Source organism: Dermacentor variabilis, chromosome 3 (assembly GCF_050947875.1).
Source record: "Dermacentor variabilis isolate Ectoservices chromosome 3, ASM5094787v1, whole genome shotgun sequence".
Taxonomy (NCBI): domain Eukaryota; kingdom Metazoa; phylum Arthropoda; class Arachnida; order Ixodida; family Ixodidae; genus Dermacentor; species Dermacentor variabilis.
The window spans coordinates 153,764,367-153,779,008 of NC_134570.1; the positions used below are offsets into that span (position 1 = coordinate 153,764,367).

General features: G+C 47.1%; 1 protein-coding gene across 1 annotated transcript in view; it reads right to left on the bottom strand.

The window, feature by feature from the left end:
• Positions 1–14,642, bottom strand: part of Hip1 (Huntingtin interacting protein 1) — a 122,205-nt gene that overhangs the window by 81,861 nt on the left and 25,702 nt on the right. The window contains exons 8-11 of the mRNA XM_075686550.1: positions 14,407–14,547; positions 7,489–7,546; positions 5,029–5,104; positions 2,978–3,130 (exon numbers count right to left, since the gene is read on the bottom strand). Of these exons, the coding sequence (XP_075542665.1) occupies positions 2,978–3,130; positions 5,029–5,104; positions 7,489–7,546; positions 14,407–14,547 (428 nt within the window). The remainder of the gene's footprint in view (positions 1–2,977; positions 3,131–5,028; positions 5,105–7,488; positions 7,547–14,406; positions 14,548–14,642) is intronic.

Here is a 14,642-nt window from a genome sequence, read left to right on the forward strand (position 1 = left end):
ACTTGCAAAAGGACTACAAAGAGAGGCGGGATGCACGCGAAAGGCCATCCAAGCTCAAGGGGCAAGCAAGGCAAGTGGTCAACAGCCACCAACAGCCGACAGTTTCGAGCCGAAAATGAAAGTGTTGGCCCTGAAGGCCCAACAGATGACAAAAATGATAGCTCGCTTCGTAGCTCGTGGTATGCACCCGTACAACGAAGAACAGGGTTTCCTCGACATGATGAAGTTCGCTATGCCGGAATATGCCGTGCCGTCTCGGACAATGTTCTCGAGAGCCATTATTCCGGACCTCTACACATCAAGCAAAGAGAAGGTGAAAAAGAAGCTTGGGGACATTTTTGCAAGCGGAGTGGAGTCACCTTCAATCACAATTGATGGTTGGACAGCGCGGGCAAATGACAACTACGTTTGTGTAACTTGTCACGTCATGGACGGTGACTTTGTGCAACACGTGCATGCATTGGCTTGCACGGAGACGACAGACTCTCACACTGCAGAAAACCTGGAGCTATTTATTGCAGGTGTCATCGAGCAGTGAGAACTTCCAGCCCATGATACTGTGCTGATCTTCGTTGTTACAGATAATGGAAGGAACTTTACTTCTGCAGTAGTGCGGTTGTTCTGGGGTGGTGTGCAGTGTTTCGGACACACCCTTCAGTTGTGTGTCAGTGACGCCAAAAGAGAAGTGTCAGGGTTTTTGCAGCTCTGTGCTAAGGTCAGAGCAATTGTGGCTAGATACAAACGGAGTGCCAAGCCCCGAGTACGGCTTCAGGAAATTCAGAGAAACATGCAGCTGGACCCTCTCGAGGTTATACAAGACGTCCCGACGCAATGGAACAGTGAGCATGCCATGATGGCTAGGCTCACGAAGCTCCGTACATACGGTCATCACTGTAGAACTTTCAGAATTTGGCGCAGTTCTAAACTTGAACGCAAGTGAGTGGAAGCTTATGAATGCAGCAGTGCAAGTCTTGAAGCCACTTGACCATGCCACAACTGAACTGTCAGGGGACAGATATCCTACGCTGTCACAAGTCATTCCCCTGTTGCAGTGTATCGAGGTGTTTCTAGCTGAACATGTTTCCGAAGGTGGTGAGGCAGCATTTGCTTGCCTCAAGCCTTTTGCGCAGCATCAAGCCGAGGTTCCCTGATATCAAGATGTCACGCCTTCCTGTATAGGCAATGTTGGTCGATCCTATATACAAAGATGTCTGGTATGCTGAACGACCCGCAAAGCAATGGGCGTTCACTCTACTCACAACGACAGCAGAAGAGACTGTGCCAGTTGATCAACATGGTACAGCAACAAGTGAGAACAGCACCTGCTCTGCAGACGCATCAGGGGACTCTGTGTCGAGTGCTTTTACACACATTAGTTCGCGTGCACATCATCAGTCAAGCCGTACAATCTTGGATGAGGCTGCTTGGTACTTGAAGGCCCCCCTTCTTTCCCGGTCCGAAGAGCCCCTTGTGTGGTGGAAAAGCAAAGGCAGCCATCTTTACCCAACCCTGGTTGCAGCTGCCCGTAGGTATCTTTCGATACCAGCCACCCAGACAAGAAGTGAAAGGCTTTTTTCGACAGCAGGAGCTGTTGTAAGCTGCAGAAGGGAGCACCTCAAACCCCAGCATGTGGAACAGCTAGTATTTTTGCACGAAAATTTTTAGATTTTCGTAAATAATCAAGTTGCTTACTTAAATAATCCCAGACCTTAGCCCTCTGCCATTTTTTTTTTTTACTTGCTACTATTCGAAGTATTCGCTTCGAAATTATTCGAGAAGAATTACTATTCGCTTCAGACCAAAAAAGCACTATATTGCACAAGCCTACTACGCGCACTCTGCAAACATCGCAGATCACTTTTAAGATGAGGACCGCCCGGGCATGCACTTTGGCCATGTCGCAGATCGCTTTTAAGACACATAAACGCCAGCAACGTGTCCCTACGGTGTCCGCGATTCATGTGGCCAACGCCGTAGTAGATGCCATAGATGTCTCCACTCTGTACAGAGCAACAGGCAAGGAGAACATCGAGGCACCCTAGCAGCCGCCGCCAGAGAAGAACGACCCTCCTTCCTCACCTGAATCCCTGCCTCGCGTGCCACAGGAGAGGAAACGCATCTGGGCAGCGTTCCTTGCTCACGCATGATAGAGTGAACCGCACTCGCCGGCTCACCCTCACACGCTTTCACTCATACGGAACCTCACGGTGACAGCAGAAATGCACCTAAGTGTCCATATAATTGCTATCGCAATAAAACATGGCACTGAACGGCATGAAACTTGGTAGCAAAGGTCGAAGCAAGTAGGCCCAGAGTTGCCATGGTGGTGGCTACGGCTGCCAGCGGATCTACGTGCAAAAGCACCGGTTCTAGGTGGTGAGATTATCAAAATGGCAGCTGTGTTGGTTTCGATTAATGCTGTTTCAGACCTGCGGTCATGGCAAAAAAGTTAGGAAAATCGGACAGCAGAGGTTTTTTATGCATTGACTCAATGGGGTACATGGTGGTGCCGCAAAGGCGTCTGAATTATCGGGCACATCCGAAAAATCGGCCGACCACAAAATCGGTCGTTGAATGTAAAAGGAAATGAAATGACAGACGTTCAGTGCAGTCAGTATTTCTAAAAGAGCGCTGATGGAATATATAAATCCCAACTGGTGGCCTAATTAAACTTTTGATTATGTCTACTGCCCATTAAGGAAAAATTTGTTATCGTGTCACATTACATGCGCCGTCAATAGTAGCGCAAAATGCGCAATGTGCTGAATTGCACTTGCAAATGAGAAAGAATTTAATCAGTTCATGCATAGATGCATTGACAATGCCAATATTGTAGCAGTGTAACAGAAAAACAAAACTGAAAAATTAGGTTACACCTTTGGACCTCTCCTATTGTGGCCTGACACAATGCAAAAGGACAGGTGACCAGTTAGTAATCACTACAGCGCAACCCTCTGCGCTGAGGGGTGTCTCCCACCTGCTGCAGCTTGTCCGGGGGCGGTGGCACAGACGTGTCCACCAGGGTGGCATCCACCGGTTCATTCTCGGGCGTCTCGTTCTGGGGTGGCAACACCACCACAGGGCTCACGTGAGAGCTCAGGTCTGATGCTATGAGGAAGTTGGGTGGGTTCTGCAACAAGCGAGAGAACATACTGCAATAGTAGGGCAAGTTGGGTGGGTTTGGTTTTCATTTATGATGAATGTACAGAGCACATGTGTGTGGCGACATGTACATCATAGTTACTCGTGTAAGGCCCGTACTTTTCTTTCTTTACAGGGTGCACGCCTTACATCAAGCAGGCTTATGGCTACTCACTGAAGACTCAAACTGTACTTGGAATGCTATTGAGAATAGCACAACCACCAGTGACAAACTGTAAACACTTTTATTCAATCATCCTTGTCATCTGACGGGCTTGCCTCATAGGCGCTACTCCAAAGCTGGTTATTCTCCGTGCCTTTTGTGCCTGAAATTCTCCTCGCCTTGAAGCTCTTGACGACAGTCTTGAATGAAAATTCATGCCCCACGCTCAAAATGCACACGCACGCTTCTTGCAGCGATGCCCTCTTATTGCACCCAAAAGCACACTGCAGCTAAGCCTGCTATACAACCTGCCTCAGCAAAGCTAATACCATTAAGCACATTGGACGATGGACCTATGCTGTGTGATGCGTGATTGCGAATGGGCAGGATACAGTGATGATGAGGAGGATGACGGCAGGACAGTAACCAGTGCATCTAGCAGTGGCTTGTGGAAACTAACCAAGATGCCTGCGTAGCCTCCAAATTCGCGTCACATTGGTATGATCTCGAAGGCTACGTGTGTGGATACACACGTGCAATGCTTAGTGAAACTTTGTTTTCGCCCACATTTTAGCCTTAGAAAGCAGGGGTGCAGGCCTTACACAATGACAGGCTTTACATGAGCAAATACACTATATGACACAATTACCCGATAAACTTTGATTTGTTAGTCTGCGCTCATCCAGTCTTCAATCTTGTCCTTGTATATTTTTGCGCCCTGTACATTCATCACTAAGAGAGAGAGTGCCAAGTGAAAAGGACAGCGACTCAACATCGATCAGCAAGCTATCAGTAGCACTGTGAAACATGGTAACAGTGCTAAAAATGATGAAGGGACAAACACGAGCTGAACAGGAATGGTGCTGGCTATCAACTGGCTTTACTGGCTGCACAATGCATGACATGCCCACTTGCATCAAAATTTGAGAATAATGAGCAATTGTGCACTTGCATCATGTGCCGTTCGTGTTTGTGCCTTACTCGTTCTTAGAGATGTAATCACCATATTTTTGTGCGTATAATCCACACACGCAATCCACACACGCGAGCCTGGAAAAAAAAAATTTATAAATATTCCCGTGTATAATCCGCGAAGGCAACTGCATACAACATTGATCAAATCTTTGCAAAAACAGTCTCCATTCGCGAATGCATGACTCGTCTATGTCGTATCTTCAGCCAGCGGCTCTGCTTCCCCATTCTTCGGCGATGCTGACAAAGCTGGATTCACATGCTGGACATTACCATGGACAAATCAGTCCCACGATAGCTGATGCGAATCGGATCACTTCACAGCTAGCACTTGCACTACAGCAGACGACAGCGCGGATCGAGAAGCACTAGCATCAGCAATGGCGACAAAGCAAACGCAACCGAACCGAAAATCCCAAAGGTGACTTGGCTCCCCATCTTATCGCTAAGCTCTTTGCGCAGACTGAGGGAGCACCACGGAAACGGGTGACGTACGAGTTACTGGCGCCGTGTGCGCTATTCGCTAACTACTAAACGCAAGATGGCGACCCGTAAAGCAGAGGGGAATGGGCGACCGTGAAAGAGGGGACAAGGGAGCTTCAACATGCAGGGCTGGGGAGGAGGTAGAGTTCCCTAAGAGATAACGAAACTTTGAATGGCGGAAAACCTTGCCTTGAGGTATGGCTTCACAGCAGCGTGCACCGTGCTGCCATGAAATTAAATGAAATGTTTTCGACCTGGGAACAACTCACCTCTGGTAGGAGGGGAACCTGGATGAGGTGCTTGAAGTACTGCAGGTTCACTGAATTTAGGTAGAACTGCTGCAACCTGAAAAGTGTCGGGACCAGGCATACACTGTACACGTAGGCATCGCGCTTCAGCTCCCAAGTCCCCTGATACAAATGCTGCTCATTTAATGCATCACACGCACTACCATTTATACACATGTTGCTTGTCAATGACACGTCGTGTTCCACAACGAAAACACAACAGATCTCCCGTATGCAGGTGTCACTAAGGGAGCCAAGTATGAACAGCTATTAATATAACATGGCTTAAAGAACAACGCAAACTTAAAGTACCATGTGAAATGCTTACTGTTAAGAGTTATAACAAATATGTTTATTAGTAAGTGGCCAGCCTCCTCAGCTGGCCATACCGAACTGTAAGCTCCCTGCCCAGTGTTCCTTGATACAGGTCGGTCAATCGCAAACCCCCTGATGATTATGATGATGACAATGATTTCTTTGCATCCCCTTTGGAACGGGGCAGTGACATATAGTCCCCTAGTCCGCTTGAGTTAATCGGGTATGGTGAACATGCTTTTCATTCTAGCATTTTAGAGCGGGAGGTGAAAGACTGGGATAGCAAAGAAAGCACGAGGAGGAATGCGGAGGAGAAGGGTATGGGGAAAGGGTGAGAAGTGTAGTGCCGAGCAAGGCGGGCTTTGCGGTGACTATGGCTACGAGATGGTGTCAGAGTAGCGCGCATCGTCTGTGTGAAAACAAAGTGCTGCATGGGCGGAAGTCTGTATTCGGTGGCTGCCGTGAATCACACCTACATGTCACCCATGGGCTTCTCTTGCGACGTCCCAATTAATAAAATGAAAATGAGACATCCACCCAATCTTAGCAATTGCTACAAAGGAAACCCATATGGGTTCCTCAAAAAAAATAAAAATAAAAATATAAAGCCCTACAGTTGAAGTTCCTTTTTTTTTTCTTTAACTGCGGGCCTTCTCTTGCAAAGAACCCGTATGGGTTTCCTTTGTGGCAATTGCTAAGATTGGGTGGATGTCTCATTTTCACTTTATTAATTACTTCTCTCCAACTTGCGGGTTTCCACAGAACTATTATGTCAAAGATCTCCCAATTAGCGAGGCAGTCGCACCACACATCACTCCATTTGCAACATGCCACACAAGACAGATTGCCCGTGCCAGCCAATAGACTGCGAAATGAAAGCTTGCATACAGGTGCGCTCAAATTTTGCATTGGGAAGTATCGTAACTGTCGGTGTTGTTTATTGTATACTTCTCCTTAATCTTTTTTCTCTTCCTCAAAACTTTCCTATCTACCTTGCACCACTACCTATGCCTGTACTGGACACGGTCTGCAGGTTTAGTGGCATCTGTAATCATCCTCATTAAATGATTGAGAACACAACAGCAGAAGAGCATATTCTCCTAGTTCTGTCCTGCTGTGCCCCTCATGTATTGGAACTACCAATTTCTGGCACAGTTAAGACATATCTCTTCATGCCCTTTACAATGCACAGACAATTGCTGGCCCCTCGAATTCTTCAAAGTGCTGTTTTAACCCTATACTTAATTACACAACGCCCGGTTAGGCCTACATATACACAAGTTTGCAGTACAATATACTTCCTTATATCTCTATAACACATTTCCCCGTAACATCTGTGAGCATACTGTGATCCGCTGGAAACAGCTCAATTACTGCAATAAAAAGGTTTGAATAAGACACCATGTGCTGTGCATATGCACCTTTCAACACGGTATTCTTTTTTGTGTGTAGCCTAAGGTGCATGACCTAAGACAATTTAAGTGGAACAAAAATTTTGATACCCAAAAAAAAGATGACAAGAGGACAAAGTGTGCCCTTAGCTGCCTTGAAGAAGGCTGTTTGTTCAATTCAGAAACTCTTGCGAACATTTTGATAGCTCAGAAGACAGCGATATAAAGCTTTCCTATACAGAGGCCTAGAGTCTCTAACGTTGTTTCTCAACGAGCCATTCATCAGACAACTTTCTTGAGTAGCCCTTTTCTTGAGGCATGGGTGCGTAATACGCATGATCATTACACATTATATGTCAACAACCCTTTTGAATAAAATATCTACAAACTCTTTTTCTGCAAGATTGCGGTGACTACAAGCCACCATAAGCTTGGAAAGCCCTCCAGAAATGTGTAGCAACACCAAAATATCCCTGAAGCAAAAACAGTCAACTAGCACCACCTGGTGAGAAAATATTCAACTCAAGAAAAAATAAAGTTTGTAGGTCGATGAGAAGTTACCGGTTGCCCCCAAATACTCAATAACTTCGTGCAGGCCACCTTTATGCAGGCTTATCTATTTTGGTCTCTCTACCTCAGGCCAGTGAGTTCCAGGCTGTGGAATAGAATGGATTAAATAAAGCCTATGCGCCACAAGCAAATGTGCTAAAATGAAAGCTGAGAAAAGATACTCAACAGTTTGAACTGCTTGAGGAAGCGCTCTCTGTGGCCGAGGAGGGTATCGCCTGGCAGGGCTGCAGGTGTCGTGGTAGAGGGACCAGGTGTGGGAAAAGGAAAAAGAACAGAATTTGGTCACTGGGGGTAGCAAGCTGGTGTCCCAAAGTGTTCATTTACTGTACCCCAGTTCATACTTAGCAGGCAACGTTGTGGAAACTGCTCAAGTAGTGCAATCATATAAGTCTCAATCTTTTATGTCTTGCACCGCAATTTGTTTCTGATCTGTGGTGCTTTCTACAAAAGCTTACAATTAGTGCCCCGGTATTGACAGCTGTGAACACAGGATATTTCTGATGGCTCAATTTAAAACATAGAATGTCTCTCGGATATACGTGAGCAAAGTTTCAAGTGCAAATTGTTGAGCTGTTTTCTTAAACAGCAATTTTAAAATTTATTTCACTGTTTGAAGGAGCTTTTCAGGGGCTCCAGCGGCACTTTGGAAATTGTCTAGAGTACCCCCCCCCCTCCCCCATCCATGTCAGCTTTGGCATTGTTACTGCATGTTTCTCACTAGAGACGCCTTATTCCTATCAAGTTTCACCTTCGTATGCCTGATAGCTCCAAAACAACACACTGCTCAATACTTCCCAGTGCTCAAAAATTTAATCAACAGAACGTTGGTAATTTGTAACTTTGGTCATGCATCACAAGTAACGTGCCCAATGTCATCTTCATATTTTGTCGTACTAGTTCTAAAGGTTCTTTCAGTCCATTTTTAATGACTTTCGGAACACTTTTAGGGGAGGACATCTTACGCCACATCTAGCCAACACACTAACAACTTCTTTGTAAAAGGTGATTTAAATGAAACATCATCATCATGGAGAACTTTATATAAAGCAAATGAAATGCACCCTATGGTTTGCATATGATGGGAGCTGCCTGTACAAATGCAAACGAAGCCAAGTACAGCGTGGGGGTGAAAAAGTGGCAGGTCGGGGGCAGGAGACAGTGAAGACAGTTTTCTGCTGCATAGTGTCAGCACAAATTACAGGCTTGGCACTGAATGTGGAGGAATTAGCAGCTGTTCGCCACATAAATGGCACATTATTCGAATTTTTAAATGCTCATCACGGAAATAAGTATTTGACATTTTCCTGCATGTAGCTCAGAGCTATGCAGCTAGTTCATACACCATTCTTTTCTTTTAATTGAGAAATTTAGCTTGCATGTAAACATATTGCCCTTCACGGAACAATAGGTCAATGGAGACATTTACGGAAGAAACCGTGTTGGTGGCGCCATCTTCTCGCACAGGCTTTCAGATAGGACACCCAGAAATTATTTCTGTAAGCAACCATATTGTACTTGGCTGCTGGTGCAAAGCTTCGGCAACAACGTAATTATTAATATGCAGTCCTTCATTTATTTTTCTTTTGACGTAAACACTCATGGAACACAAAAATGTTTCAAACGCGTTGTAGTTGGACAATAACTCGCAAGATGTTCCTACTACTGCTCAAGGGGGTGGTAACTCAGTTAAACCTCGTTATAACAAACTTCAATATAACAAAATTGTCAAATGATATTGTTACGGTGAAGGGAACGAAGAAGTTGGAGTGGACTAGACGAAGACAAAGTCTGGCAGTTGCCTGAACGCCATATACGCCAGTTGTAAATATACGTTATTTTACACTCGTGGGCCTGCTTTCTTCCTGCAAAATTTTGGTGGAAGGTGCGGGGTACAATCACGGAACTTCGCAGCGGGCGTCATCTACCTGCCGCCACAATGGCACATCAACTGACACAAGCGACAACGCCTCAGCAGCCCGTGCCAACGGTCATCCTCACTCATCCGCGGGACCCAGGGACATTTTGTGGCACGGACAACGCCGACGTCGAGGACTGGCTTACCATATACGAAAGAGTGTGCGACAACAACAGGTGGGATCCAACAATCATGCTAGCAAACGTCATATTTTACCTAAGAGGAACTGCGAGGCAATGGTACGACACACACGAAGCTGACCTAACGAGCTGGGATGTGTGCAAAGAAAAAATGCGAGACCTGTTTGGCAGACCTGTCGGTCGTCAGCTGGCAGCAAAAAAAGAACTTGCGTGTCGCATTCAAACGTCCACAGAATCCTATGTCGTCTACATACAGGATGTGCTGGCCCTCTGTCGCAAGGCTGATAAGAACATGACCGAGGCAGACGAGATTGGTCACAAATTGAATTGAAAGGTATTGCAGACGATGTCTTCAATCTCCTGATGTGCAAGGATTGTGCCACTGTGGATGCAATTATAAAGAAGTGCCGGCGCTTCGAACAAGCCAAGGGCCGCCGCGTCGCTCAGACTTTCGACCGATTGCCCAATACCACCGCGACATCTTGCGAAGACCCGCCGCGCTTCGTTCAGCCCACAGGACCGGAAGAAACCACGCGCATCGTTTGCCGTGAGCTTGAGGCCATGGCTCCGGCTCCAGTCCGTTCTGACTGTCGGGAAAGCGTGCCCGCTATCTCCCTTATGCAAGCGGTCGTTGGGGAGGAAATAGCAAGTTTGGGCATTCCATCTCTCTGCTCAGTCCGCCATACAAATACCTACCAGATTTCTCCGGCCGCTCGCTCCCAGACGCAAAGCTTTCCACCCCCTCGTCGCAACCCAGCTGACTGGCGCACAGCAGATGATAAACCTATCTGTTTTAATTGTTCCGGTATTGGACACATCGCCCATCATTGCCGCAACCATTGGTCGTCGCCTCCTCGGTGGTCGTCTCCGAGTCACTACCGCCAAGTACCAGACAATCGTACTTTCTCGCCCTATACGCCGACTAGGAACATCAACGCCGACAGTGCTCCACCAAGATCCAGCCGCTCCCCATCTCCGCAAGGTCGTAGGTCCCGTTCGCCTCTCGTTCACCGCTCTTCGTCCCCTTCTGCAACCGGTCGCTTCGCTTCGGGAAACTAGGCGGTACAGCTCCCGGAGGTGAAGCTGCAACACCGACCCGGCCCGCAAATCCTCTGTTGACCCTGCCTACATGTGGAAATCTACTGGACATTGAAGTTGATGGCGTTCCTGTTCGATCTCTCGTTGACACAGGAGCGCAGCTTTCAGTTATGAGCACTGCTCTCCGCCGAAGGCACAAAAAGGTTCTGACACCCGCCGTACCGTGCACTGTGCGAGTCGCCCATGGGAGTACTTCACCTGTCCTTGGAATGTGCACAGCACGTGTGACCATTGGGGGCCATTATGCCGTTGTTCTATTAATCGTCCTTGAACACTGTCCACACGACCTAATTCTTGGCCTCGACTTCCTTTCGAAACACTCTGCCCAAATTGACTGCTCCGCAGGTGTTGTACAGTTGGATCTGTCGCTTCCTGCCGACGCAACAACTTGTGTTTCACACCGCTTATGTTCTGCTAAGTTTGCAAGGCTGCCTCCACAAGCGGCTATAAATGTCCTCCTGACGTCCTGTCCTCCCGTACCTGATGGCGAGTACGTCGTGTCGCCGCTTGCTGACGTGGTTTTGTCGCGCAATATTGCCCTACCGAGCACCTTAATCCGGATCCGCGAAAACTGCGCTCGCGTGCCCATCCTCAATTTTGGATTTTCATCGCACGTGCTACCACACGGTATCGCCATAGTGCACATCACTCCTTTGGAAGAATTTGAGATTTCTTCTTTGACCTCTGAATCCTTCGTCAGTACCAACGGGCCTTTGTCACCCACTTCTCCGTACTCGACGCCTGCGGACGATGTTTCTAAGATGATCGCCCCTGACCATCCTTCTGAGCAAACAACAGCTCTTCGTCACCTCCTGTCATCTTTTCGGGACATCTTTGATTTGGACGACCGTCCACTTGGCCAGACATCTGTTGTCACGCATCGCATCAACACCGGTGACGCCAGCCCCATTCATAGGCGGCCATATCGTGTCTCCGCAACAGAAAGGGCCATCATACAGACAGAAGTAGACAGGATGATGGACAAGGACATCATTGAACCTTCCAGTAGCCCGTGGGCATCACCGGTTGTCTTAGTAAAGAAAAAAGACAACTCGTGGCGCTTCTGCGTTGACTGCCGTCACCTCAACAGGATAACAAAGAAAGATGTTGATCCCCTGCCGCGCATTGATGATGCTCTTGACTGCCTTCACGGAGCCCAATACTTTTCATCGATTGACCTCCGCTCCGGCTATTGGCAGATTAGTGTCGCTTATGATGCTATTGACTTAGCCGCCCAGGCCCGAGATGTCGCCCGTCATAGCCTCACAGCCTCGCAAGCTTCTCAAAAGCGATGATACGACCTTCGGCACCGAGACTACCATTTTTCACCTGCTTCCCTTGTCCTTCTCTGGACGCCTTCACGTCGCGTCGGCTTGTCGGAAAAACTACTTTCCCGGTATTCTGGTCCGTACCAGATCTTACGCCAACTGTCCGACGTGACTTACGAGATCGCCCCAGTCGGTCAGCCTTCAGTGCATCGCAACGTCACCAGCGATGTTGTTCACGTCGCCAGGCTTAAGCCCTATGTCCCCCCATTAAGTGAGGCTCTATAATCTGCTCCTGGACGGAGCTACTCCACCGGGAGGGTGATGTTACGGTGAAGGGAACGAAGAAGTTGGATTGGACTAGACGAAGACGAAGTCTGGCAGTTGCCTGAACGCCATATACGCCAGTTGTAAATATACGTTATTTTATTAATATAATGAAGTATTAAACTACACATAACCTCTTTTCTATAGAACACCATGCATTTAAATCTCAATATAACGAAGTGTGTTTGTATGCGATTTTATCATCATCATCATCATCAGCCTATTTTATGTCTCCAGCAGGACGAAGGCTCTCCCTGTTATCTCCAATTACCCTAGTCCTGAGCCAACCTATTCCAACTAGCACCCGCTGATTTCCTAATTTCATCACTCCACCTAGTCTTCTGCCTTCCTCTATTGCACTTCCCTTCTGTTGGTACCCATTGAGTAACCCTAATGGTCCAACGGTTATCTAACCTGCGCATTACATAACCTGCCCAGCGCCATTTTTTTCTCTTAATGTCAATTTCTCAATATCATGAAGTTTCACTGCCGCAGCAAACGAATGCCAAGACAATAAACGGAAACTTTTGCGGTTTCGGATGGTCAAATGATTGAATTACAAGCGGCTGCTTCCAAACGCACTTCTCAAATTGCGCGCCGTGCAATAGGAGCCACACCCGAAGTGGAGCTGGACCATGTTCTGTATAAAGTCCAAGTGCGATAAGATCCTATCGCGCCCTGCCCTGCCCAATGTGTGCTTTATGTGCGAGTGAATGTGTGCGAAGGTGAGACAAGAAAGATGGCGGCGTCATGAGTGCTGCCTTTCTGCACGAGCAAGGAGAAAGAGAAGGAGGGGAGCGAGCTCAAGCTCGAGGTAATGCGATCAAGTGCATGCGAGGGAGTGGGGGGTAAGTTGGGGCATGTCTTGATTTCTGGTGCGCCTCTCAGCCATGGCTGCACATGGCTGTAAGGGTGGATGAGCACATACGCAGCTGTGCCCCCTGCTATAGAGGTGCGTGGCTGGCAAAAGCGTGGCTGGCTTCACTTAATTCATACCCCCGATGTAAAGATATTGTTGACATGGCATGAAACCATATCAGTCATCGCCGACTCCCACATTCATCAAAATTAACTGCTTTGTCATTCAAATTTGCTTTTTTCGACTGCCTGATAATTAGAAAAATTCTGCGGCCCCTTTCTGCATAAAAAATATCGATTTGTGATTGTACTTATTTGCATAAAAGGTCTAATTTCGATACAAAATTTTGATATAACGAAGGAAATTGATGACTTTACCAACTTTGTTATATCAAGATTGAACTTATTTCGTCAAGGATAATGCATTCACAAGCAAGTTAAAACTCCACAATAATGCTTCAGTTCAAAATTTGTCCTTCTTGCATTTGACCGTAGCACTCCACCTCTACAGCGCAGTCATTTGACCGAGTAGGCTAATCAGGATGCTAGCATGAGCAAAGGTCAAGGGTGTTCTTGAATCAACCACCACCTTGCATGTATCCACACAATTTAATTGGTCAATATTCCCATGCCCACGATTTCACTTGTCAATTAATTCGTGCTTCCAGTTTTAGCTGCTTCCTTGTCAGCTCAGTTGTGAAACTAACTGTGGTAGGTCTAATGCCCAGACTGTGGCAAATTTTCTTCATAACTGTGAAGCTTTTGTTCTAAAGCACCCACATGGCTTTCTTTTGTAGTTTTGTACTAGTTGGATGCCAAATTTGCCTTTTCCCATGCAAACATTGGGCTGATCGTAGCGGCTACAACAAGCAACTTGCAACACTAGCATTCCTACAGACTTCAGAGCTGTATTCCATTTCCTATGTAGGAGATAATGTTGTGAATGCTATAGAGATGGTCTTTATAGATTGCATTTATGACTAATACTATAAAGCTCGTCACATATGAAAGGAAGACACAGAGGTATGCATCACATAATTCAATGTAACTGTGTCATAATTTCGTGCCGCGAAATATGATGTAATTATTGCATGTAAAGCGTCGCTGACATGAACCTATTTACCACTGAGTGAGCAGAGCAGCACGTTTCTGGGACCAGTGGCCACAGCACACCACTTGCTCCCATAACCAATATGTAGTGCGCTGCACACAGGAAGCACAAAGGTGCACAAATAATAACGTGATTTGACGTAGCCTCACATCCGCAAGTTTTCACTGCAATGTATGAAGTATGCAGTTATTCCCTAGAAAGCATCACAGATGAAAAGCTGCATAGCCAAGAGAGTGGAGTAAGACTTCTATGACCACACCACTTGCGTTGGCTGATGAAACGGAGTACGCTTTGCTGCAAAACCATTTCCACTCAGTTCACAATCACGACACCCAGTGACAATGCAAGGCAAGCAGAGCTGGAAGCATACCGGCATGCAGCTTGAAGAGGACCTTGACGGTGTAGTCATACAGCTGGCTCGAGTCCTGGATGCAGGGGATCAAGGGCGCCAGGCGGCACTGACCCGAGTTGGTCATGGAGTTGGAGCGCGCCATGTCCAGCGAACCAAACACTGCATGTGCACAGGGAACACAGACGCATTGTAGGAGCAACAGAACTCCACACTGCCAAGAAAGGTCACGAGGCATGCATGCTAATGGGCAGACC